General features: G+C 39.3%; 7 protein-coding genes across 18 annotated transcripts in view; 4 read left to right on the top strand and 3 right to left on the bottom strand.

The window, feature by feature from the left end:
- The first annotated feature begins 159 nt into the window (after positions 1 to 159).
- Positions 160 to 1,360, top strand: LOC128874694 (calmodulin-like protein 4). The gene is made up of 5 exons (XM_054119652.1): positions 160 to 515; positions 604 to 634; positions 706 to 837; positions 908 to 1,090; positions 1,177 to 1,360. The coding sequence occupies exons 1-5, from the start codon at positions 513 to 515 to the stop codon at positions 1,275 to 1,277; spliced, it is 450 nt and encodes a 149-aa protein (XP_053975627.1). The 5' UTR covers positions 160 to 512; the 3' UTR covers positions 1,278 to 1,360.
- Positions 1,361 to 1,366: 6 nt separating this feature from the next.
- LOC128874680 (neuronal acetylcholine receptor subunit alpha-10-like) lies at positions 1,367 to 7,828 on the bottom strand. 5 transcript variants are annotated; one of them, XM_054119622.1, is made up of 10 exons: positions 7,634 to 7,828; positions 7,441 to 7,470; positions 5,615 to 5,751; positions 5,067 to 5,221; positions 4,653 to 4,836; positions 3,165 to 3,381; positions 2,694 to 2,942; positions 2,247 to 2,380; positions 2,037 to 2,172; positions 1,367 to 1,936 (listed from the first exon to the last, which is right to left on the bottom strand). In XM_054119622.1, the coding sequence occupies exons 1-10, from the start codon at positions 7,692 to 7,694 to the stop codon at positions 1,686 to 1,688; spliced, it is 1,554 nt and encodes a 517-aa protein (XP_053975597.1). In that variant the 5' UTR covers positions 7,695 to 7,828; the 3' UTR covers positions 1,367 to 1,685. The 5 variants fall into 5 exon arrangements, with proteins under 5 accessions (XP_053975597.1, XP_053975595.1, XP_053975596.1 ...); XM_054119620.1 differs by having other exon boundaries at positions 1,373 to 1,936; positions 2,247 to 2,425; XM_054119623.1 differs by having other exon boundaries at positions 1,380 to 1,936; positions 2,247 to 2,425; positions 2,694 to 2,828.
- A 70-nt stretch (positions 7,829 to 7,898) lies between these two features.
- LOC128874693 (uncharacterized) lies at positions 7,899 to 9,604 on the top strand. Of its 2 annotated transcripts, XM_054119650.1 has the most exons (3): positions 7,899 to 7,950; positions 8,326 to 8,520; positions 8,583 to 9,604. In XM_054119650.1, exons 1-3 carry the CDS (start codon positions 7,915 to 7,917, stop codon positions 8,895 to 8,897), a joined length of 546 nt encoding a protein of 181 aa, XP_053975625.1. In that variant the 5' UTR covers positions 7,899 to 7,914; the 3' UTR covers positions 8,898 to 9,604. The 2 variants fall into 2 exon arrangements, with proteins under 2 accessions (XP_053975625.1, XP_053975626.1); XM_054119651.1 differs by lacking the exon at positions 7,899 to 7,950 and having other exon boundaries at positions 7,987 to 8,520.
- A 145-nt stretch (positions 9,605 to 9,749) lies between these two features.
- LOC128874684 (60S ribosomal protein L4) lies at positions 9,750 to 12,689 on the bottom strand. The gene is made up of 8 exons (XM_054119632.1): positions 12,547 to 12,689; positions 11,902 to 12,079; positions 11,505 to 11,750; positions 11,187 to 11,311; positions 10,838 to 10,936; positions 10,479 to 10,750; positions 10,111 to 10,270; positions 9,750 to 10,034 (listed from the first exon to the last, which is right to left on the bottom strand). Exons 1-8 carry the CDS (start codon positions 12,547 to 12,549, stop codon positions 9,822 to 9,824), a joined length of 1,296 nt encoding a protein of 431 aa, XP_053975607.1. The 5' UTR covers positions 12,550 to 12,689; the 3' UTR covers positions 9,750 to 9,821.
- Positions 12,690 to 12,837: 148 nt separating this feature from the next.
- LOC128874692 (pre-mRNA-splicing factor SPF27) lies at positions 12,838 to 13,976 on the top strand. The gene is made up of 3 exons (XM_054119649.1): positions 12,838 to 13,055; positions 13,184 to 13,449; positions 13,523 to 13,976. The coding sequence occupies exons 1-3, from the start codon at positions 12,981 to 12,983 to the stop codon at positions 13,923 to 13,925; spliced, it is 744 nt and encodes a 247-aa protein (XP_053975624.1). The 5' UTR covers positions 12,838 to 12,980; the 3' UTR covers positions 13,926 to 13,976.
- A 327-nt stretch (positions 13,977 to 14,303) lies between these two features.
- Positions 14,304 to 17,316, top strand: LOC128874690 (solute carrier family 25 member 44). 2 transcript variants are annotated; one of them, XM_054119641.1, is made up of 5 exons: positions 14,304 to 14,634; positions 15,138 to 15,450; positions 15,592 to 15,899; positions 15,961 to 16,147; positions 16,217 to 17,316. In XM_054119641.1, exons 2-5 carry the CDS (start codon positions 15,276 to 15,278, stop codon positions 16,534 to 16,536), a joined length of 990 nt encoding a protein of 329 aa, XP_053975616.1. In that variant the 5' UTR covers positions 14,304 to 14,634; positions 15,138 to 15,275; the 3' UTR covers positions 16,537 to 17,316. The 2 variants fall into 2 exon arrangements, with proteins under 2 accessions (XP_053975616.1, XP_053975617.1); XM_054119642.1 differs by lacking the exon at positions 14,304 to 14,634 and adding an exon at positions 14,660 to 15,037.
- Positions 17,317 to 18,272: 956 nt separating this feature from the next.
- The window catches only part of LOC128874683 (dopamine receptor 2), a 28,410-nt gene continuing 26,605 nt past the window's right edge, over positions 18,273 to 20,077 (bottom strand). For all 6 annotated transcript variants that reach the window (XR_008456688.1, XM_054119626.1, XM_054119629.1 and 3 more), the window contains one exon: positions 18,273 to 20,001. Coding sequence is in view for 5 of the 6 variants with exons in the window: in XM_054119626.1 (XP_053975601.1) it covers positions 19,891 to 20,001 (111 nt within the window). In the remaining variant the exon portion in view is untranslated. The remainder of the gene's footprint in view (positions 20,002 to 20,077) is intronic.

Raw genomic sequence — 20,077 nt, 5'->3', positions numbered from 1 at the left:
TTGACGTATTAACTAATATATTGTAGTGTTACAAAGTAAAGAATCGTATTAATTATGAGAAATAAAAATAATTGATTACAAGCTATCGGTGGCGCTATCTTGCAGAAACAGTCACAACTATTTTGACTAGAAACTTGGGCGTTTTTCCACCGATGACGCCACTGGTACCAAAACCAGTATTAGTATAGTTTAGTGAACGATAAAAAAGTCCAAATGAAAAAGAAATACTTATTTGTAAAAAATTGGATTAAGAAAGATTTGTAGGTGGTAACCAGTTGGTATGATTTAGTCGAGTTAATTTCCGAAGGTGTCGGCTCCCGTACGATAACGATATGGTTGATCGGTTGAGGTTGATTGAGACATTGGGAGCAGTTGGGAGCAGTTGGGAGTGGGGAGAGGTATAACCTCACTTTACGTAGCGTTATCGTGAGCGTTACTTGACACGTAAACAAAATATAGACGGCAAAGTGAACAAGTTTCAACAAATGTTTTATAATTAACGATTATTAATCATGGTTAGTATTTATCGGTACACTAATCGAGATTCGGTTTTACGTTAAAGCGATCGATATATCTTATTTTTTTACTTGTTCTGGATTTCAGGCTCGTTACTTTCGAGAAGAAGACATAGACGGTATGTTTATTTACAATTTAAAGTTTATCAAACTTGATTACTTTTTCCATGTATCTAGTACATTATTACAGAGTTCAGAGAATGTTTCTATTTGTTTGCGAGAAATGGACAAATACGTACCCTAGATGAACTTACGATCATTATGAGATCGTTAGGATTGAGTCCCACTATCGCTGAGTTAAATAAATATTTAAAAGATAAAGGTACGTTTACTTGAATCGAAATAACCGATAAGCGCGAAAGACGTTTAAATCTATCGACGTATGTGAATAGGTGGAAAAATGTCGTTTGCCGATTTTTTGGAGGTGATGCATCTACAAACAAGAGCCGAGGATTTACCAAAAGAAGTAATAGAAGCTTTCCAAGCCGCGGATAAGTCTCGAAACGGCACCGTACCTGCCCGCCAATTAGCTCACATGTTGCTTCGTTGGGGTGAACAACTGAGTAGCAAAGAAGGTTGTTATTGTAAAGTTAATTATTTGGAATGAACGAAACGAGGAATTACTTTCGATGATTAATTCACTCGTATATCTATATTACAGTGGAACAAATTTTTCGAGAGGCTAACGTGTCATCCAATGGCCAAGTTAAATACGAAGATTTTGTAAAAATAGCTTGCGCACCGGTTCCCGATTATTATTAGAGATCGATCATTTATATATCGTTGTAAAATGTTGATCAAGGACAGACATGTTTACAATAAAGGACTATTATCATAAAACAAAACCATGAGTTTTATTCGGAAATCGGTAAATTTTTAACGTAAACCTATCCTATTATACTGTTTAGTTTTAATTGTAAGGTACGTGTATTTGGTTGGTATGCACACGTGCACACGAAATAAATATATGTATATGTATGTATATTCGTATACTATTTATAGAACGTTTAGCGCATCACGTTAAAGGTATTTCTCCGTTTTTTTACGATATGAAAACGGAAGAGTAACAGAATATCTCTGTATTCTAAAATGCAAACTGACAGAGTATTAATGTTAATTAATTAATGAATTTGATTTGATTTGTCTATAAATGGTTTCGTTGCGTCGATCTTAGCCCTGTTTGGCGATATTTGTGGTCGGTGGTGAGCCACAAAGAATGACAGTGGTACTGACGATAGTCGTGAGGAAAAAAAGCCAGAGAAGCGCTCGATCGCTGACCAACGCGACCTGTTTCCAATCTAATTCCATTCTCTCACGACGATCCTGCTCGACGAGCCGACGCTCGTTCCTCTCGATCGTTGCGTGTACTCTTCCCAGAACGCGTGACCATTGAGCCTCGAGGCCACTCTCTTTGCCAACATCTGCGTAAATTTGATTTCAAATTTACAGACGAGTGGCATGTCGAACAGATTTTCGGTGGGTTCGATCGACAAGCAATTGATCAGACTAGCAAACTCTCACCTAAACTTGGACTGCTACCGTTGCTCTCTTCTCTTCTGTTCGTAAACTTTGGTGATGATTGCGATTCCACCACTTCCGGTTTACAGTGCAACGGACAATTGTTCTTTCTTCCTGGAGGCTCGACCGGTTGCGGTTCCTAACGGAAATTAGATTTGTTCGCACAGCTATCGAAGAAAGGAGCGAGTAGTTTCGCGATGGAATAGACTTTACCGATTTGTTCTCCTCTTGAAAGTTGAGGAGAACTACTCTGGCGAGTTTGTCCAAGACCAAAGAACGAACGATGCCCGGTACTCTAGTTCCCCGAACTCCCCGATGGTGAACATTTAACGTGACCACCGCTAATCCTGAAGCGAACGAGACCAGGCATATACTGACACCGTAATAAAGACCTGGAAACGAGGAATAAAAGGTTCGTAGAACGGCCAGATGTTTAATGGTTAGTTGAAAATGTCCAGAGCTTCTCTATGGGCACTCTCCCAACGGGTGTTCCATAAGATAGCCTGGTACAGCGGTACTTGAGTAAACGGACTAACAATAAATGCGATTCGATTCGGTACTATTGGCAACTGTTACCGAACGAACCATCGCGGCCATCACTTTGATTCTCACGACTTTGCTTTGTAGAGTTTCCGTTGCTCGAACCAAACATCTACTCACTTATCAGCGGTGTTTTCTCCGTGGGTGGCAGGGTCTCGCGAATCGTCATCAAGAAAACCGTCATGGAGAGAAGAGCTGAAATCCCGAGGGTGACTTTTTCCCCCGATTCCGATGGCACGTAGAATACCAACAGTGCTGAATAAACGAAGGAAACACCTGGCTGGATGAAAGTTTTCCGTTCCAAAGATTGTATCGTTCTTGTCATGGGAATATCAAACAGAAGGCATTGCGTTCTTGGCTCGCGTGAATCTTGAACGATTGCCGAGCGGAAAAAAAAGAAAGTTTCGTATTTTCTTGAGTTGAGAGGATTACTCGGTCCTCTTTCGTTAAACGGGTTTATTCGTATTCGTATTCGTATTCGTATTCGTATTCGTATTCGTAGCAATCGAGCAAAAGAACGTCGAATGCCATCGACGCTACACGAAATAAAAAGAGTCGTGTACGATAAATAGTAATAATAGTAACACTTACCGACGCCGTTGATGAGTATGCAAGGAAGGATCAAATTAAAGACGTAGAAGGTTGGACGACGACGCAGTCGGATCTCGTAGGTGATGTCCGGATAAGGTTCCGGACAGCACGAATAGTGCTCGACGTTTCTTCTCGCGGAGAAATCGAGCAGGTCGAATTCCCCGTTGGCTTGGTAATTGCTTACGTCTCCTTGCTCGCTTTGCCTCTCCAGTTCGAGCTGCGCAAGTTACATACGCATATCGACAAGCGATAAGGCTAAAGTTAAGGTTAATTGGTTGAAATGGTATCCGATGGGCACGTCAACAGAGACAGAGTTTAGATCTCGAGGAGATGACGATCGGGGAGGATAGATTTTTGGTGCGCGAGCTGAGCCAATATCGTATTTCCAGCGTTTTGACCGAGAAAAACGTAACGCGGTACGCAAAATGTATTCAACGACGGCGTACAGGAAATGGGAAAACTCTGTGAAAGAGATCTCTCGTGATCGCGGTGCAGAGCGAAGAAACGATTCGCTCGTATTCGACTCTTTTCGCATGCTAAAAGAGACTAAGCTGTTGGATTCGTTCGAACCATTTTCGCGACTCGGCGAGCCCTCTCTCGTATTTCCAATTTGCCGGTGCTAAGCGTTACCTTTTCAACGACGCGACGTCGGATAATCCGGTCAACGTTGTCTCGATATCGTCGTTTCGTCTCTGGATAATACTATTCAAGTATACGCGTATATCTTTTTATTAGCGTAACGGTTCCATTTTGTCTGTCTACCAAAGATCCGAGTTTACCGGGTAAGTACATACGAGATTCGTCGAGGTTCGGCACATCCAAGGTGAACTTTTAATTCAAGGGATCCGAAGGAAGCCAGAAAATATCGAGATTTTTAAGAGTAGGCGAGCACAATAACGAAAAGGACCGTGATATCGGATCGAACAGGAGCAATTTAATCCGAGGCTCCCGTTCTTTAAGAAATAGAGCTGAATTAACGACGACCATAAAATTGTTGTAAACGGTAGAAATATGATCGTTAACGTGCCATCGCCAACTTTCAACGTTTCCCTGAAACTAAACTTTAATATTTTTTATCGTCCACCGTCGAAAACGTGGCGTGGCGCGGCGCGGCACGGCACGGCTCTCCGTTCGATATATCGCTCTTTGATTTGCATGAATCGTTCCGAGGGAGGAGTTGCGTGGAATCGAGGGCAACAAAACTGAAAATCTAGCCTAGATGCATGTCGCTCGCGCTACTAAATTAAATCGTATCTATGTACCGTGTACATTGTACGTTAAATGGCCGATAACGAACTTTTACATGGACAATTGTGAGTGTTGTAAGAAGAAGGTTGATCCGGTTAAATTTGCGCGGCAAAGGAATACGAGCTATCAACCATTTCTTCTTGCGCTGGTTTTGCAATGTTGAAAGAAGAGGAAAGGATATTGTACCGGATATCGTCGATTAATTTAACTTTAATACAGACTCGTAGGATTGAATCTCACTTGATATCCATCGTACGTCCACGAGGCCCATTTCAGTAGACACCGTTGCTCGTCGAAAGGGAAAAATTCTACGTCGATGTCGCAGCTGCTGCGAAAGATCCCGTGACTCAACCACAGAACGTCTCCCGTGTGGCTAACGATCACGTTCGTATTAATCACTGCCGAACTGTATTGCGGATCTGCGCTATAGAGAAATCGAGATGTAATCGGCGCGAATCTCTAGTGATAAATCGATTTTAAACGATTTTCTGGAAATGAAAATCGCTGCGTTTCTTCCTTCAAAGTTGTTCAACTTTCGCAACAAATAAGTATAGAATTTTCGCTACCGTCGCTAATTTCAAGTCAGTGGAAGTACAAGAACGATTTCTTTTCTTTTCTTTCTTTTCTTTTCTTTTCTTTTCTTTTTGAATTTACTTGTTGTAGAGAATCGTGTCTGGTCTCCAAATACGATTGTAGGGCACGCGAATCACGCGAATTCCAGCAAACTCCGAGGCGTTCCATTTCAGATGATGATCCGTCCAGGACTGGGTGACCCAACAGTTGGTCGTGAGTATCTGGTTCTTCTCGTCCTAGGATGACAAATCAGAGAGCGAATAGCACGCAGAATGGAGCGAAAAAAAAGTAATATATATAAAATATATTATATTATATTACGTCTACGTATCTGCATCTCTATTGCCAATGCAAGCTGTCCATATCTTGGACAAACCGAACGTTTTCATCGTTCGAGAACGGAACGGATCTACATAGTTCTCGCATCGTATCGAACGATTTCTGTTCAACCGACCTTTATTTTCAGAAGAAAAAGATTCGAAACGTTTCCGATGCGACTCGTTTGGTCGGAAACCGTTTCGATTACGTAATCTCGGAAATTTGCTATTTTGCTGACAAATCGTTGACAGCAACGAAACTGCGCTATTCGACTCGTTCCTTTTCCGAATCGTTGCTGCTCCGATACTCACTACATCGATTATATGATGAAGGGAAAGTCCAAAAACGACTGCCAACGGTTGAGAAGAATTTTTAGCTGGTCGTACACCGGCGTCGTATCCATCGAGGAGATGCTTCGTCAGTCTATATTCGTGTTCATCGGCGAAGCCTGCAAGGAAACCAACATCGACTTTATTTTTTTTTTTAATTAATTCGATAACTTCTCTCCCAATTAGAAACTCGCTGGTAAAATTTCAACTAATTTACGCCAACCTACTGCAAATTCTCTGCTCTATCCTTTTCTCCCTCCTTCTTATTGTTAATCAGAAATCTAATACCGGTGGCTGTATCAAAGGTACCCATCCGTTACAATGTTTCCGATCTGCACGTTTGGTTGGGGTGAACGGTTCACCCCACCCAAGTGACCATTGTGTCTCGAAATGCGACCAAGCCCCGTCATTTTAGACCAGAGACCAGCTAATTCTTCTTCTTTCTTTTCACAGAGCTAACCAGCAGGCGATGCGCGATGCTTTCAAACTTGGATTAGATGAAAGATCTTTCAGTCAGGAGACAATAGCGCTAGTGAAAACAAGGGCCCGATAGTCGTTGTTTTGGTTAACGAAATCAAACGAAAAGTCTGCGAAAATTACAGAGAACCACTAATCCCTACGTATTTCCGCTTAAGAAAGAAATTAACGCCGGACATCATTCGCTACAAATATCCAACTTTTACCTATTAAAATTCTCGATTAGAATATTATATACATGTATTTATAGTTATTATTATTATTCGGTATTCCGTTCGACACGAATGTTCGATACAGCGCTAATATGTTACTTTCGACGATACACCTGTCGATCGATTAAAGCGGACCGTCCATAGTCCATATACATTTATATTTTGCTACCGATAATCCCCGAACAGTTTTTCCATTGGTCTTAAAATTCAGATTATGCATGTTTGATCATTTTTTAAACGCTAAAATGATATTCTGCTCGTGATGCAATGTAACGCGACGCAACGTTCGCGAAACAAGAAATAAATGTAAAAAACCACTGTTCGACTTTGCAGAAGAAGCACTTAAGCGTAACGCTCTTCCTGAAAAGTGGTGCAACGTTAATTCGCGCTTTCAAGACAATCGGACCGCAACGTTTTCCAACCGCGCGAAATTTCAGTCGGTACGCGACGCGTACATTTTTATCCCCATTTTAATTGTAAATCGTGGATATCTACTTACGATTTGCAATGCTCCCACCATGTACTATACCGAAATCTCTTTTACTACTACTAACAAAACATGTAAAACGTGCCACGAAAGATTTTCTCTTGGGTAGGGAATTAAATCTGTGTATCCGGAAGTATGTACATAGTTTCGATGGAGCTTATTATGAATGCATCGTCGACACCGCTATATCTCACTTTCCCGAAAGTGTGCCTTTTCAAATCGTCAACCAGCGCAGCGATTCGAATACTAATAATTACCAAACAAACATTTATACATTTTTCGTCGCGTACCTACGATTACAATAATGTTTCATGGCTCGGTAGTGAAAGAAAGAGCCATTCACAGTACGCAGTCCAACTCCTTGGTCTCGAGGAAAGTCGATAAAATCAAATTCGTGTGGTTGCGGTAAACTTTTTTTAGTCGTTTAACCACAACCGTGAACATTTTCCAAGTCAGAAACTCATTTACAACTCAATCGGTTCTCGAGTAATTCTCGTCGAGAGGAAATCCTGTCGGGGCGCGCAATCCGGTTATCGAATAGACAGAAGAAATTGCTCTTAATCATTGCGAAGCTAGCCTCCTTAATAGGTAGTCTGTCGACTGGTTTTATTCGGATTATCTCGAATACGCACCAAACTCAAAAAATCCATTATTTCGGTAACCTATTAAAAGAGATATACATGTATACATATATCTGGGGTTTTTTTTTTTTTTTTTTTACGTCAAATTAAAACATAACAAGTACAAACAGACTTGACAAACAGATAAAACCGACGATTAAACAAAGTCGACACAAAAGAAAGTAAAATGTAGCGTTAGACTTACCGTTACCAAATGCGATGGCCAAAACTCCGTAATGAAACAAAAGGACCAACAAAGGCGACATGGAATTGTTGGACCACTTAAACGCGAGACCGCCTGTCCTCGACTGCTGTTCGATGCATTTCAACCACCGAACCACCGTGCAATTTCGACCCTGAAGCACGCGCTTCCCCTACCATCGGGTTCATTTCCAAGGAAACTCGCGCAGGCGTTTAGAACAATGCAGAGATCCAAGTTAAACAAACTGCTTGTCGTAGAGATGGCCTCTTCTATATCTACGTAGTATGTATGCGCTTGTTCGTTCGACTAAAATTCTAAATGTAATACATATTATTAATTACAACACATTTAAACTAGTATCGATAAATTATCGATAGTTGACCTTTGTTATCACTTTTGAAACGCATTATCGTGAAAGAAAACTTACGTAGCCTTTGTAACTTTAAACTAGCACCATTTTCGCGTTATTTTTCTTTTGTTTTTACATTGATTTTCACCTGTCGCGCGCGGACGCATTCTTCTAATTGACAAATGACCGTTCGCGGTTCTCGGAGAAATTTGATGAAAAATCAGTCGTTAACTCTGCTCGATAAATTTTCTTTCGCCGACGAAAATCAGCCCGATGCAATGACATCGTATACAAATACATTCGAGACGTTTGAAAAATGGACGTAAAGACGAGTCGGTGCTTAAAGTGCGATGGGGACGTGGTGGTGAACACCGATCACTGCCCGAAATGTGCGACTTCTCTCAAGTTCGCAAAGAAATCTGCTGGCCCAGCAACGGTTAACGGTAAGGCGGAGGCGATGAAAATGTCCACTAAACCTCTGGAAGTTAACTATGCGATGCAAATCGTTTCTATCGGAGTTAGATCCGACAACGTTTACGAGGTTCGTTCGAGTATCGCACGATTAACTCGTTTATGAAAATAAAAAATCTCTTTTCACCGTAGGCAAGGATGTTGTTAGCCCCAGAGGTAGACATGTCTTCGATCAAAATAACCGTGAAAGGGAACAACCTTCGCGTGAACGTATGCAAGCCGTTGAACGACAAAATCGTGAATCATCTGCCAGACATCGCCGAAACATCGGTTCTCGGCGATCTAATTAAAACAACGATGAAACATTGCGAAAATCTTCTGATACCGGACGATATCGATGGCGAGAAAATTCGCGCAGTGGTGGACAATAAGCAAAGAATGCTCGTCCTCACGGCACCCGCGATCAAACCCAGTCAAACAAGAAAGAAAATAATCGTTAAAAATTGAGAGAAAATTCCGAATTGCAATTATTTTCCTACTCTCGTTTGCGCTATTGCGCGAAGCTATCGGCGATAATCAGCGAAATACGAATCTCGATGGAACGACTACCATGGATGATCGGTGCTTGTTAAAAATCGATAACCTTCGAGCCATGTACAGCCGTACTTATATATGATTTCCAATGTATTTTAGTCATTTGTAAATTTATACCGATCGCGTCATGGACTATTTACCGCGCCATTGTCGCGAAAACGCAACCTTTTTCAAGCAGAACGATTACATAAACTTTGAAACGATATCAAACGGAGTAAGAATGAGTTTCAAATTCACAAAAGTTCCCAACTTTTACATCATCGACAACAAAGAGTGCTACGCTGTACGTTTCTGTTTCAACTACTTCAATCTGCTACATCAATTTTACTACTACGCGATACAATTGTTATTCGACTAGTATACGTAAATTCGACAAGAGTAAAACCCCAAATTTTTACCATAGATAATACATATATATATATAAATACAATACTATAGTATTTATTTAATTCACAGACGGAAATGAAAATCGAGGGATTAAAAGTAGGATCGGTTACTTTAGCCACTGAAAACGTGTTGAACGTAAAGTTGCATAGTTCCGAGAAGTGGTCGCATGTCAGGAACTTGAATTTTCTGATGCCGCCGGAAACGAACGTGAAAAAAGTGTCGGTCGAGGTACTCGATGACACGATTTTCGTACGAGCCCCGCTTAAGAAAAGATACACTTAACACGTTGTCATTACGTGTACCGTTCATCGTTGTTCCGTAATCGATACGCAGAAAAATTCGACTCTTGGAAAGATTAATAACAAGACTTGTTCCATGTACTTGTCTTCCCATTTCTTTATTCAAAACAAATAAAGCTTGCGAGTCGACTTTGTTGTTGATAAAAAGTTTTTACTTCTTGGCGGGCACGGTTTTAGGTGTTGCTGGTTTTCCAGCTTTTTCGGTTGTCTTGGTCGTTTTTGCTGGTTTAGCCGCAACAGTGGCTGCCTTTTTCGCGGTTGTCACCTTCTTGGGTTTGGCTGCTTTCACAGCCACGATCTGTTTTCTGCGTCTTTCCTGCAGCAACTTGGACTTTACAGCTGGTGCAGTCTTTGGTAGCTTGACCTAGACATCACAAAGTGTTTCGTCACAATTTTTACGTATACAGTTTATATTAACGAACATTAACCAATCAACTTACTCCACGTTTCTCGGCTAAAAGAATCTCCCTCTCTTGCTGACGTTTCTTCGCGGTCAAAATTGCAGCACGTTTCAGTACAGCAGCGTACGGGTTCAGACGCAACATTGCGCGAGTGTTGGACAACGGGTTCAGCTTCTTGACGCTACGGACTACCCTCTTTCTACAATTACAAACAATTTTCTTCGATATACGAATGGCGAACAAATGGATTGTCGATACGCTCGTGATAACTCTGCATCAGTTGCAATTACATCGTTATCACTGTCAATCAATAACACGGACCAAAAAACAATATCATCATGAAACTACATATATCAAGAGGATATACATACGAGTATATCGTATTCACAGCATATGGGTTTACATACCTCGGTGTTCTTAAAACTTTGCGAATTTCATCGGCTTTTAAAAGTCTCGACAAATCCGTGTTGGCCATCTTTGGGAATGGCAAGTTGTAATCAGCTTTAAGTTGCGAATCCTTGCGCCAGGTTCCATAAAGAGCATCCAACTTTTCAAAAGCAGATTTAGTCCAGATTACGAATCGACCCACATGACCACCAGGTGCCAACTTGAGAAGATTCACTTTGTTGATGTTCATAAGATCAACACCGGGAATGTTACGGAAGGCCTTACGAATGCCCTACAAGTAAAATGAACAGGCGAATTTACAATTCCCTTTAGCTACTTGAAAAATGAATAATAAACTATGTTTCAATCGTTTTCGTACCTGGTCTTGACCATACACGATCAAAGGCCCTCGGCGTTGAATGCGCCTACGATTACGCATTTTACCTTTACCTGCACGAAAACGTTGCGATTTGTATACCTATAAACAAAATAAAGATATTAATCTCTAATACGATACGTATGTACGACGTTTTCTTTACATCGAATTCGATTGTTTGGTTACATTTACCCTTGTCTAGAAAGAAAAGTAACTAGTCAAAAACGCCTGGTAACCATATTTTTCTAGCACTCGATAGGAGCATCTCGATTAAATATGTTTTAATAGAGATGCGGACATTTCATGGTGCAAATGCAATTTATTGTACTGCGTTGCTTAAAAATCTATCTACCTTTTGAATATCGTTCCATGCCTTGATACGTCGTAAAAATATAACAGCATGTTTGGTTTTGTTATATTCTTGAATTTTATCCGATACTACCAAAGGAAATTCCGGAACTTCTTGGATCATGTGACCTGAACAAAAACACAGAAATTTAACTATCCGCGTATCTAACGTAAAACACAGCTAACCGTATAATACGAGTATTCAGAATAAGGTTATCGGTATAATCAGTGGCAAATCAGCAACACGGACCAAAGTAATTCATCACTAAAGTAACCTACTAACCAACGATACAAAATACATAAACTACGACGTAAAGTTTACCTTTAGATTGTACGAGGGCTGGAACTCCGGATGCAGCAATAGCAGAAACTAGAGCGTATCTTTTCTGGTTAACGTTAATTTTACGATGCCAGCGTCGCCATGGCTTTGTCGGAGCAAACATGCGTCCTCCTCTACACATATTACCAAATGCACCTTGACCGGAGCGGTGAGTACCGCCACCGCGTACACGAGGGATACGTGCCACCGCGCGTCCTGTACCCCATGATTCAGCAGATGTTTGGTGACCTGATAAAAGAAACCTACATTTATTAATTCTACCATTAGTTATTTAACAAATAAAAATAACAAACGTCACGAGTACGTTCTATGCGTATAAATTTCAGAGCACTCTATTCGGCGTTTAAATAGCTAGAAATAGCTAGGAATTTATACTCACCAGCCTCCTTGGATACGCAATACGGCTGCCTACTGTTTTTGGATACTTGTTGGTGAATGAAATTCACAATGTCTGGCCGAATCGGTGCTTTGAAAACAGCAGGCAAAGAAATAGTCTCCCCCGAAGACTCATTCTTATCGGTATATACTGTAACAAGCGGTCGCGCCGTTGATAACGACTGTAAAAAGAAGAAATGGCTATTAAATGAAACGATATTTCAAAATATTTTAGTGTAAAACCAATCAGTGTCGGCGGAGACAATATCGTGTGTGTTACGATTCGACTCGAAACGATTTCAATTGACACTGCACATGGCGGACCGAACGCCCGAAATAGTTGTGTCCCATATGATCATTTCTTTATAATCCAATGTAATTTGATTAGCTTGAAAAATATAAGAAATAAACAATTAGGAAGATTGAAAAGTTGCACACCAGAATATATTATTTAATTCCGAATTGCAATTACAATAATTCATAAATCAAAAATGATCACACGTGGTCAACGATGCTGTGAAACCGAAGACATTAGAGTTCCACGTTTGATAGAAAATCTTTCTGAACGGAGAGACGCTTTAACTATAAAATCATATTAAATACCGCGATACGATTACCGGAATTTTTAATGAAATGTAATATTCCTTACCATCTCGCGTTCCTTTTACAACTTTTTACGCATCAGACATAAACTAACCAGCAAGCCACCACGCTTTACCTGGTCGGAAACGGAAAGGAAGAAGAACGCAAGCAAAGCGGAAATTGTGTTGTGTAGCAAGTTCGCGCATGCTTAGAAGTCGATTCTACCTTAAAACCTTAAAACACCGTTCACAGTCTTGTTTCGTGTCGTCTCGTGTCCATTGAAACTATATATTGAAATTGTAGTATCGCGCACCAATGGTAACGTAGCATTATGCATATATGGCTTTATGGGAATGTACGGGAATTAACGTACAACGAATTAATACTGGTGAACGGTGATGATGATTACCAATGATTACAAGGTTACAACTTTTCCGAATTCTTGTTGACACAAATTTTGACAAACGGATAAGCGTAACGGATTTATCTACGTTTCCCTAAATGGCAGGAGAAGTTATCGTTGATGCGTTACCGTATATAGATCAAGGTTATGATGAACCAGGAGTTAGAGAAGCGGTAAATAAAATTTCCATTTTCTCATTTATAGACTAAAATAATGTAAGGTTATATCTTTTATATTTTTATTTATATTTTCATTAATCAATATAAACGAATATGTGATGTCATGATCATTGTATATTTAGGCATTGGCAATGGTCGAAGAGGAAACACGCAGATACAGACCGACTAAGAATTATTTAGAACATTTACCATCACTGAGCATAAATGCTTTCGAAACTGATGTAATGAAGCATGAATTTGAACGAATGCAAAATCGTTTACCTATGGAAGTACTCAGCATGAAACGTTACGAGTTACCTCCGCCACCTCCAGGCAAAATGAACGATCTCGCGGCATGGAACGAAAGCGTAGAGAACAGTAGCGCGCAACTCGAGCATCAAGCTACTCGGTACGTAACAATTTTAATTCGGTAATTTTTATTACTACGTTTGTTGTTTTTCCAATGTTCTATACCTTTGCAGAATTTGTAATCTGGAATTAATGATGGAATACGGATGCGAAGCTTGGAAGTCTTACTTGGAAATATTAGTACAGTTAGTGAGTCAAGCGCAAAAACAGTTGCAGGCATTAAGGAAAAAGATTCAAGAGGTGAATTGGCAAAGAAAGTCTATGCAGACTCAAGGAGGAGAAAAATTAAGAGCATTGGAGGCACAGTGGGTTGGATTGGTATCAAAGAATTATGAAATTGAGCAAGCATGCGTTCATTTAGAGGAAGAAATACAAAAATCGATGATGAATAAGGGCGAAGCTGTGGAGATCAATGATGTACCAGGAGAGGAAGAACCGGATGTACCAGGGAAAAATGCTACAGAGGTTATGGCGACAGAAATGAATCAACAAGAACAAGAAAATCGAGAAGTGTAAAAACCATATGACAACATTACTGTATAAATTAATAAATGACTGTGTTTTATATATTTATTTAAATATATTAACTGTATTAAATTTAATACAAAAAATTGAAAAGACTGAAATACTGTTCCTCTTAGTTCCTCCACTGGTCCGTTGGTACGTGGCAGTCAAACGTTGTTGAACTTTATCTGAATCTCTGGAGGATCACTAGAAAATCGTTATGTCTAAACCCACACTATAATTGCCTGCCATTGTCTAGATCAGGATGTCCAATTGTCCAAGCAAAGTTTATAGCGCCGTGTGGGAAAAATTCAACCAACTATAATATGGAGCGCATGCGCTCCACATTTTAGTTGGGTGAGTTTTTCTCACACGGCGCTACAAACTTTTACTACGTGAACTTGGATCCCCTGGTCTAGATATTTCTTTAATAATGCTTGCAAATACATGTGTACTGTACATGACATCATAGAAATTTAGATCACAATTCTGTGGTTTCTGCTATTTCGTGAAATTTTACTCTTGAAAGAAAACCGACACGATTTGTACGTCGTTGAACGAAACCAAGTGTCTAGAGTGCCGTACAATATGAGAACGAATTTATCTGTGTCAAGTTTATGATATGCTGAACAAATTATTTTCATTCTGCTGTAACGTAGATATCGATCAACATTGCACACGCTGGACAAGATTTATCAGTGCGATAGTGTGTTACATCACCGTAAGTCTCATCGTTACTTTTCGACAATTTATTGGTATCGTCGATTTTTGTATTTTGCGTATAGCTGGGTTAACAGTGACCTTCGCGAAGTCACTATCAAGTTCATGAAATATATAAATATCTCGGGATAGGAACGCTACGTTTTCTACTATATCGACGATACAGTATTTATCGAACAAGACTTAATTTTGATACTTGAAACCGATTAAAGCATCCAAGTAGACGACTTTTCTGTCACCTCGAATCTTTAATTCGACACATATACTTTCTGTGCATACATATATGTATACGTGCGTGCGTGCGTGCGTGCGTGATAGAACACAATTCGTATCGTATAAAAAATGAATTCGTTTTATTGTTGCAACACGCGCGATATACATATTAGTCTACGTTTGTTTAAACGGTAAAGTTACTATGAACGTTTGCGTGTGTATATCATTACCTGAACTTTAGATACAAGAAACATGAAAAACACAAATAAATAAACATCTTTTCTTTATCAGTTGTGTAAAAGATTTGGGTATTAATTCCCGAAAAATATTGATGAGATATGCAGCATCAGGTTGAACAAAGGCTTCCAGAAACCTTAGCGTACGAGTACCTCGACAGTGTCGAAACTGGTTGTGGCACAAGTCCACAAAATGACTGCGGTAGAGGCACCGCATTTTATCCGCACCATCGAATGGGATATGATGGACAAAACAAAGTTTTTTCCACTAAGCATGCTGTCGTCCTTTTCGGTACGCTGTTGTTTATACCCATTAACGGTAATCAAAACTCGTTTACAAGTTCAAAGGCACAATCATATGTACACTGGTAAGTTGGCGCATAGATCTTTCGAGCCTGGTACAGCCGATGTTTCTAGCAGCTAGCTTAAACATAATGCTGATAGAGCTGTCGGATAGTTAAATAAAGGTTCAACTATTTAATTAATATACCTGTAATAATTTGATATAGGAATGATAGATGCTTGCAAAAAAATATACAAAGTTGAAGGTGTATCGGGTCTTTATAGAGGATTCTGGATAAGCTCTATACAAATTGTATCCGGTGCATTTTACGTATCTACGTACGAAGGCGTGCGCCACATACTTGGACAAGATTGCGTTATAGGTCGTATAGATTCGCGGGTTAAAGCACTAATTGCTGGTGGTGCTGCTAGTTTGGTAGGGCAAACTATAGTAGTTCCTTTTGATATTCTAAGTCAACACTTGATGGTTCTCGGGATCAGTAATACCAAACGTGGGAAAAATTATATAGACAAAGTAAGTGCACCGAAAATAGTAGCAATACCTATCGTTTATTTCATTTCTACATGACTTACAGATGGAAATAAATCCATTGGGTTTAACTCTCGAGCCTGGAAAAACTCGTGCTCGGATATCGGTAGATATTATCAAATTGATTTATCAGACAGACGGTTACAGAGGTTTCTATCGAGGGTACATCGCATCGTTATGCGCTTACGTTCCTAATAGTGCACTTTGGTGGGGATTGTATATATCTTATCAAGGTAACTAAATATTAAATCATCTAAAAATAAATGCATCTTGGATAATAACATTTTTGTTTCGCGTTACAGAAGAGCTTATCCGACTATTCCCGGAATGGTTTTCTCATTTGTTCATTCAAGCTGTGGCTGGTACGTTGGGAGGATTTACTACTACGATTATTACAAATCCTCTAGATATAGTACGGGCAAGATTACAAGTGCAAAGATTGGATAGTATGTTTAGCGCATTCAAAGTTCTTTGGGTCGAAGAAAGATTACAAATGTTCACGAAAGGACTGTCCGCGCGTCTCGTACAGTCTGCTTGTTTTAGTTTCTCAATAATTCTAGGATACGAAACAATAAAAAGATTCAGTATAAACGAGGAGTACAAAAGTTATATTAGGTGGTAGATTCGTTTATGCTTGAAATTTGTATAAATAATTTGTATGATTATGCATTTCTCGCCGATTCTGTATTATACACAAAAGCAACAGATACGCAACAAAGAAAAGAGAATGAGATCATAAAAATATGATCGTAGGTTTAAATTGTTTTGTTGACGGTATACTTGTTATAAAAAGTGAATATTATAATTGTAAGTATGGTCGGTAGATGTGAGAAAAATCGATTAAAAGAAATAAATTATGAATTTTAAGAGGAATCAATTTAACCATCAATAGGACATAGATATTTGTTACTATGTTTTTGGTAGCTCGACACGGGATATTATTGTTAGATTAGATATATCGCTGTGATAGCATACATACGGTACCAGAGAGAACGTGTACGTTTAATAGAAAAATAAGATTTCTCTCTAACGAATTCTGTATAAAAAAGTATGATAACATTTCATAGGAAAAGTATACGGTAGACAGAATGTTTAAACAAATAAAGTTATTAATTATATTCTGTAATATATCCTGCTCCGCACAATTTGAAATCGATATTATATCAAAGTTGAGTCGTTCTATGTTCTTCCATCTACTCTAATTCCAGGTAAGCTGTGTGCGTAAAATAAATAATATTGGTTTGATTTTTCTTTTATTATAAAGGACAGCATATCGATAGACAGATTTTGTTTAAAAGGTACTCGAGTGGTCTTTTTAAAGTGGTTCTTGTACATGAATTGTGATACTTGTTACGTTCGCTTGCTACCTACTTTTTGAAAATAAAAATGATACGATACGTTATTTATAATTATTTTTTGCACATATTCGTATAGTATGTACAGGCCAGGGAAATCGTTTGAATCTTCAATGTATACAGTATATGTATAATGCGACTTGCACACGTAATTACGTTTTTCACCGGTGTATCCGAACTGTACATAGTACTGAACGTAGTATCAAGTTTTTCAATCACAAGGAGTCTATACATATACATATACGTACATGCAGTTATATTTTTCATGAATAACGTTTCTCAATAAGGATATCGATTAGCTGGACATTTTCGGTGATAAAATTAAATGAATTATTTTTCACTCGTATAAAGCGGTTCCCAGTTGTAGGCGATCGTGTGAAAACTACTATTTCCAAGTGATAATATTTATGCTGGTCAACTTACAGTATCTACAATGACTAGAATTTTTGTAACGCTGCGTTCAGTTTGACAACCATTCTTTTATCGTGTTCGCGAATGTCTTTTTTTTTTTTTTTTTTTTAAATTTTTCGTTTAAATAAAAATAAAGAATCGATAGTATAGAAAGAAATGCTGCAAGGAATCGTAGATAACGGAGCTACTGTTTTCGAGAGAAAATGGGCTAAGCGAGCTGCAATCCCTGAATAATCGAAACGAAATCGAATTTGAATATTTTTCTATGTTTGATTTCTATGTTTGATTATTGATAACCGAGTACGATAAGGCTAGCTCGATATCAATAATACTCGCGCAAAGATGGAACGAATGTATAAAGTATAAAAATGTTAATTTGTTATTAGTTGATGAAAATCGGTTCTGTGCGCGGTCTCGTTTTGGAGCATCGACTGCGACAGGACGCGACGCGATGCAACATGCGTCGATGAAATATTAACTAAGAATGGCGAGGACGATTTTGTCTTAGTTATTCGAGAAAAAAAAAGATCGATTTAGTTTATTCGGAGAATACACTGTATTTGTTGATTCGAATTCAAAGTATCGGTTAATCGGTTACCCTCGCATCTTTTCAACATTGTATTCTTCATAATCGATTTGTTGAAATCGCATGCATTACTACTACAAGTAACTACATCCTTTTTATTCATCGGAATTTTCAGCACGATAGAGTGGAGTTAACGTTGAATAAAATATTGAAATTATCGTTAACCGGCGAAACGTGTATGTACATATGTATTTGTATATAGTTATACATACATGTATACATATATTCGCTTGAAATACGCGTTTTTTTACAGTTTCTCGTACATAGTCGCGTTTGTGTCGTTTCATAGTTCGCGTTAAAGTTTTCTAATATTTACAGTTATACGGCGATGGTTTATGTACACTGACGGGTACATACCTACATACCTACATACATGTATTACGATGATTTTGATCAAATAAATACGCGTTCTGGAAAAATATTGGCTATAGAGGGTACGGACTTGGTATCTGGTATACGTCCATTTTTCGAATAGAGATTGTCCATTACGATAATCGGGTGAAATTAGATAGATGATAGTTTGACAGATGTGTAATCGATTTCGATCATGTTCGATGAAGATTTCCATGTATGATAGATGGCAGATACGCTCTGGTATATCTAAGCAAATACAAATGCAAATACAAATGCAAAGGAACGTAAAGGAAGAATTAGCCGAATGTAAAAAACGAACGAAATGCAAGGCTGGTACATTAGGTGTTATAATACATATAATAATTTATATGACTTTGCACTGTTATTATAAATAAAATCGCTGGCTCGCACGATACGATGGATACATGTACAGCACTGTTTCGGCGTGCTTTGATTCGCTAAATCGGCTAAATTGTTTGCAGTTTGCAGCAGATTACTTGTTACTTGTTACTTGTACACAGGATGTATCCGTGCAAGTATATTTGGCAGGTTCTCGGTTTAGCGGTGAATCGATGATACAAAGGCTACGGAGAGTATGTCTAAACGTTTCACCTACGTAATGTACAATTGGTTATCTTTCAACTCTGACGATAGGTGTATCGACTCGATTTTATTGTTAGATGAAAAATGATCAGATTTGAAAAGTGGTTATAATTGGCGGCAAAGTGAAATAGAAAGAAATAGATTTGTGTAAAGTTTGTTCGTTACATTTGTGTCGTCGATCGGCCGCTAAAGCGTATCCTACGTATCCATTTAGAATACACTCTGTAGGTATACACGTATGTATGCATACATATGCATAGAAGAAGGAGCGAAGCGGTAATCACTCTCCTTCGCGTGGTCCACTTTTCGTCGCGTAAACTCGATGGGATACTACTACATGTATTATCGAGTGCGGCAAGAAGCACCGCACCGTTGGCGTTATTCCTCCACAACGCGACGAACCGTTGATTTGTATGTTGCGCGGCTCAGCCAGGTGGTACGGCTAGGTACGTAACGTGTAATCGGTTACCGGCTACCAGTTGATATCGTTCGATCATCGTTTCTTTGGGCATACAGAACCGTCACGAGTTATCGTTGTTTTCCTCGTCCAAACGTCTCGAGGAATTTCTCTAGCTCGAACCGCCGAACGACTCTTCTCCTATAATCACGTGTCCCGAAAACGAATCGCTCTTTCTCGACGAGGCCCGTTCCGGGCCCCAGTGTGACGTCAGATCCCGCCGCTTGCCAACCCACTCGCGGTACCACCGTCGCTGCTTTGACTCACGCTACTGTAACTGACGCTGCTGGCCTGTCCGCCGACATTCGTTCCGGAAACGTACTGGAATCAGAACAATTTATTATACATAGATTCGTCGTGGCCGTTGGCATGGTATTCTATACTCGATGGAGATATG

The sequence above is a fragment of the Hylaeus volcanicus genome, chromosome 4, assembly GCF_026283585.1.
Source record: "Hylaeus volcanicus isolate JK05 chromosome 4, UHH_iyHylVolc1.0_haploid, whole genome shotgun sequence".
NCBI lineage: Eukaryota > Metazoa > Arthropoda > Insecta > Hymenoptera > Colletidae > Hylaeus > Hylaeus volcanicus.
The sequence above is the reverse complement of the archived record's forward strand: the minus strand, read 5'-3'. Positions and strand labels throughout refer to the sequence as shown.

What these genes read in the sequence shown, in the direction of transcription:
- LOC128874694 (XM_054119652.1), top strand. An exon ending in TCGAGAAGAAGACATAGACG is followed by an intron (nt 635 to 705) that starts GTATGTTTATTT and finishes ACATTATTACAG; the next exon opens with AGTTCAGAGAATGTTTCTAT. An exon ending in ACAACTGAGTAGCAAAGAAG is followed by an intron (nt 1,091 to 1,176) that starts GTTGTTATTGTA and finishes TCTATATTACAG; the next exon opens with TGGAACAAATTTTTCGAGAG.
- LOC128874680 (XM_054119620.1), bottom strand. Translation starts at nt 7,694, where the DNA reads ATGTCGCCTTTGTTGGTCCTTTTGTTTCATTACGGAGTTTTGGCCATC. An exon ending in GGCCATCGCATTTGGTAACG is followed by an intron (nt 7,471 to 7,633) that starts GTAAGTCTAACG and finishes CTCTTTTAATAG; the next exon opens with GTTACCGAAATAATGGATTT. An exon ending in TTCAAGAGGAGAACAAATCG is followed by an intron (nt 2,173 to 2,246) that starts GTAAAGTCTATT and finishes AATTTCCGTTAG; the next exon opens with GAACCGCAACCGGTCGAGCC.
- LOC128874693 (XM_054119650.1), top strand. Translation starts at nt 7,915, where the DNA reads ATGTATGCGCTTGTTCGTTCGACTAAAATTCTAAAT. An exon ending in GTTCGACTAAAATTCTAAAT is followed by an intron (nt 7,951 to 8,325) that starts GTAATACATATT and finishes CGGTGCTTAAAG; the next exon opens with TGCGATGGGGACGTGGTGGT. An exon ending in GATCCGACAACGTTTACGAG is followed by an intron (nt 8,521 to 8,582) that starts GTTCGTTCGAGT and finishes TTTTCACCGTAG; the next exon opens with GCAAGGATGTTGTTAGCCCC.
- LOC128874684 (XM_054119632.1), bottom strand. An exon ending in TTGCGTATCCAAGGAGGCTG is followed by an intron (nt 11,751 to 11,901) that starts GTGAGTATAAAT and finishes TTCTTTTATCAG; the next exon opens with GTCACCAAACATCTGCTGAA. An exon ending in CATGGAACGATATTCAAAAG is followed by an intron (nt 10,937 to 11,186) that starts GTAGATAGATTT and finishes TTTTGTTTATAG; the next exon opens with GTATACAAATCGCAACGTTT.
- LOC128874692 (XM_054119649.1), top strand. Translation starts at nt 12,981, where the DNA reads ATGGCAGGAGAAGTTATCGTTGATGCGTTACCGTATATAGATCAAGGT. An exon ending in AACCAGGAGTTAGAGAAGCG is followed by an intron (nt 13,056 to 13,183) that starts GTAAATAAAATT and finishes TTGTATATTTAG; the next exon opens with GCATTGGCAATGGTCGAAGA. An exon ending in CTCGAGCATCAAGCTACTCG is followed by an intron (nt 13,450 to 13,522) that starts GTACGTAACAAT and finishes ATACCTTTGCAG; the next exon opens with AATTTGTAATCTGGAATTAA.
- LOC128874690 (XM_054119641.1), top strand. Translation starts at nt 15,276, where the DNA reads ATGACTGCGGTAGAGGCACCGCATTTTATCCGCACCATCGAATGGGAT. An exon ending in GCACAATCATATGTACACTG is followed by an intron (nt 15,451 to 15,591) that starts GTAAGTTGGCGC and finishes AATTTGATATAG; the next exon opens with GAATGATAGATGCTTGCAAA. An exon ending in ATTGTATATATCTTATCAAG is followed by an intron (nt 16,148 to 16,216) that starts GTAACTAAATAT and finishes TTCGCGTTACAG; the next exon opens with AAGAGCTTATCCGACTATTC.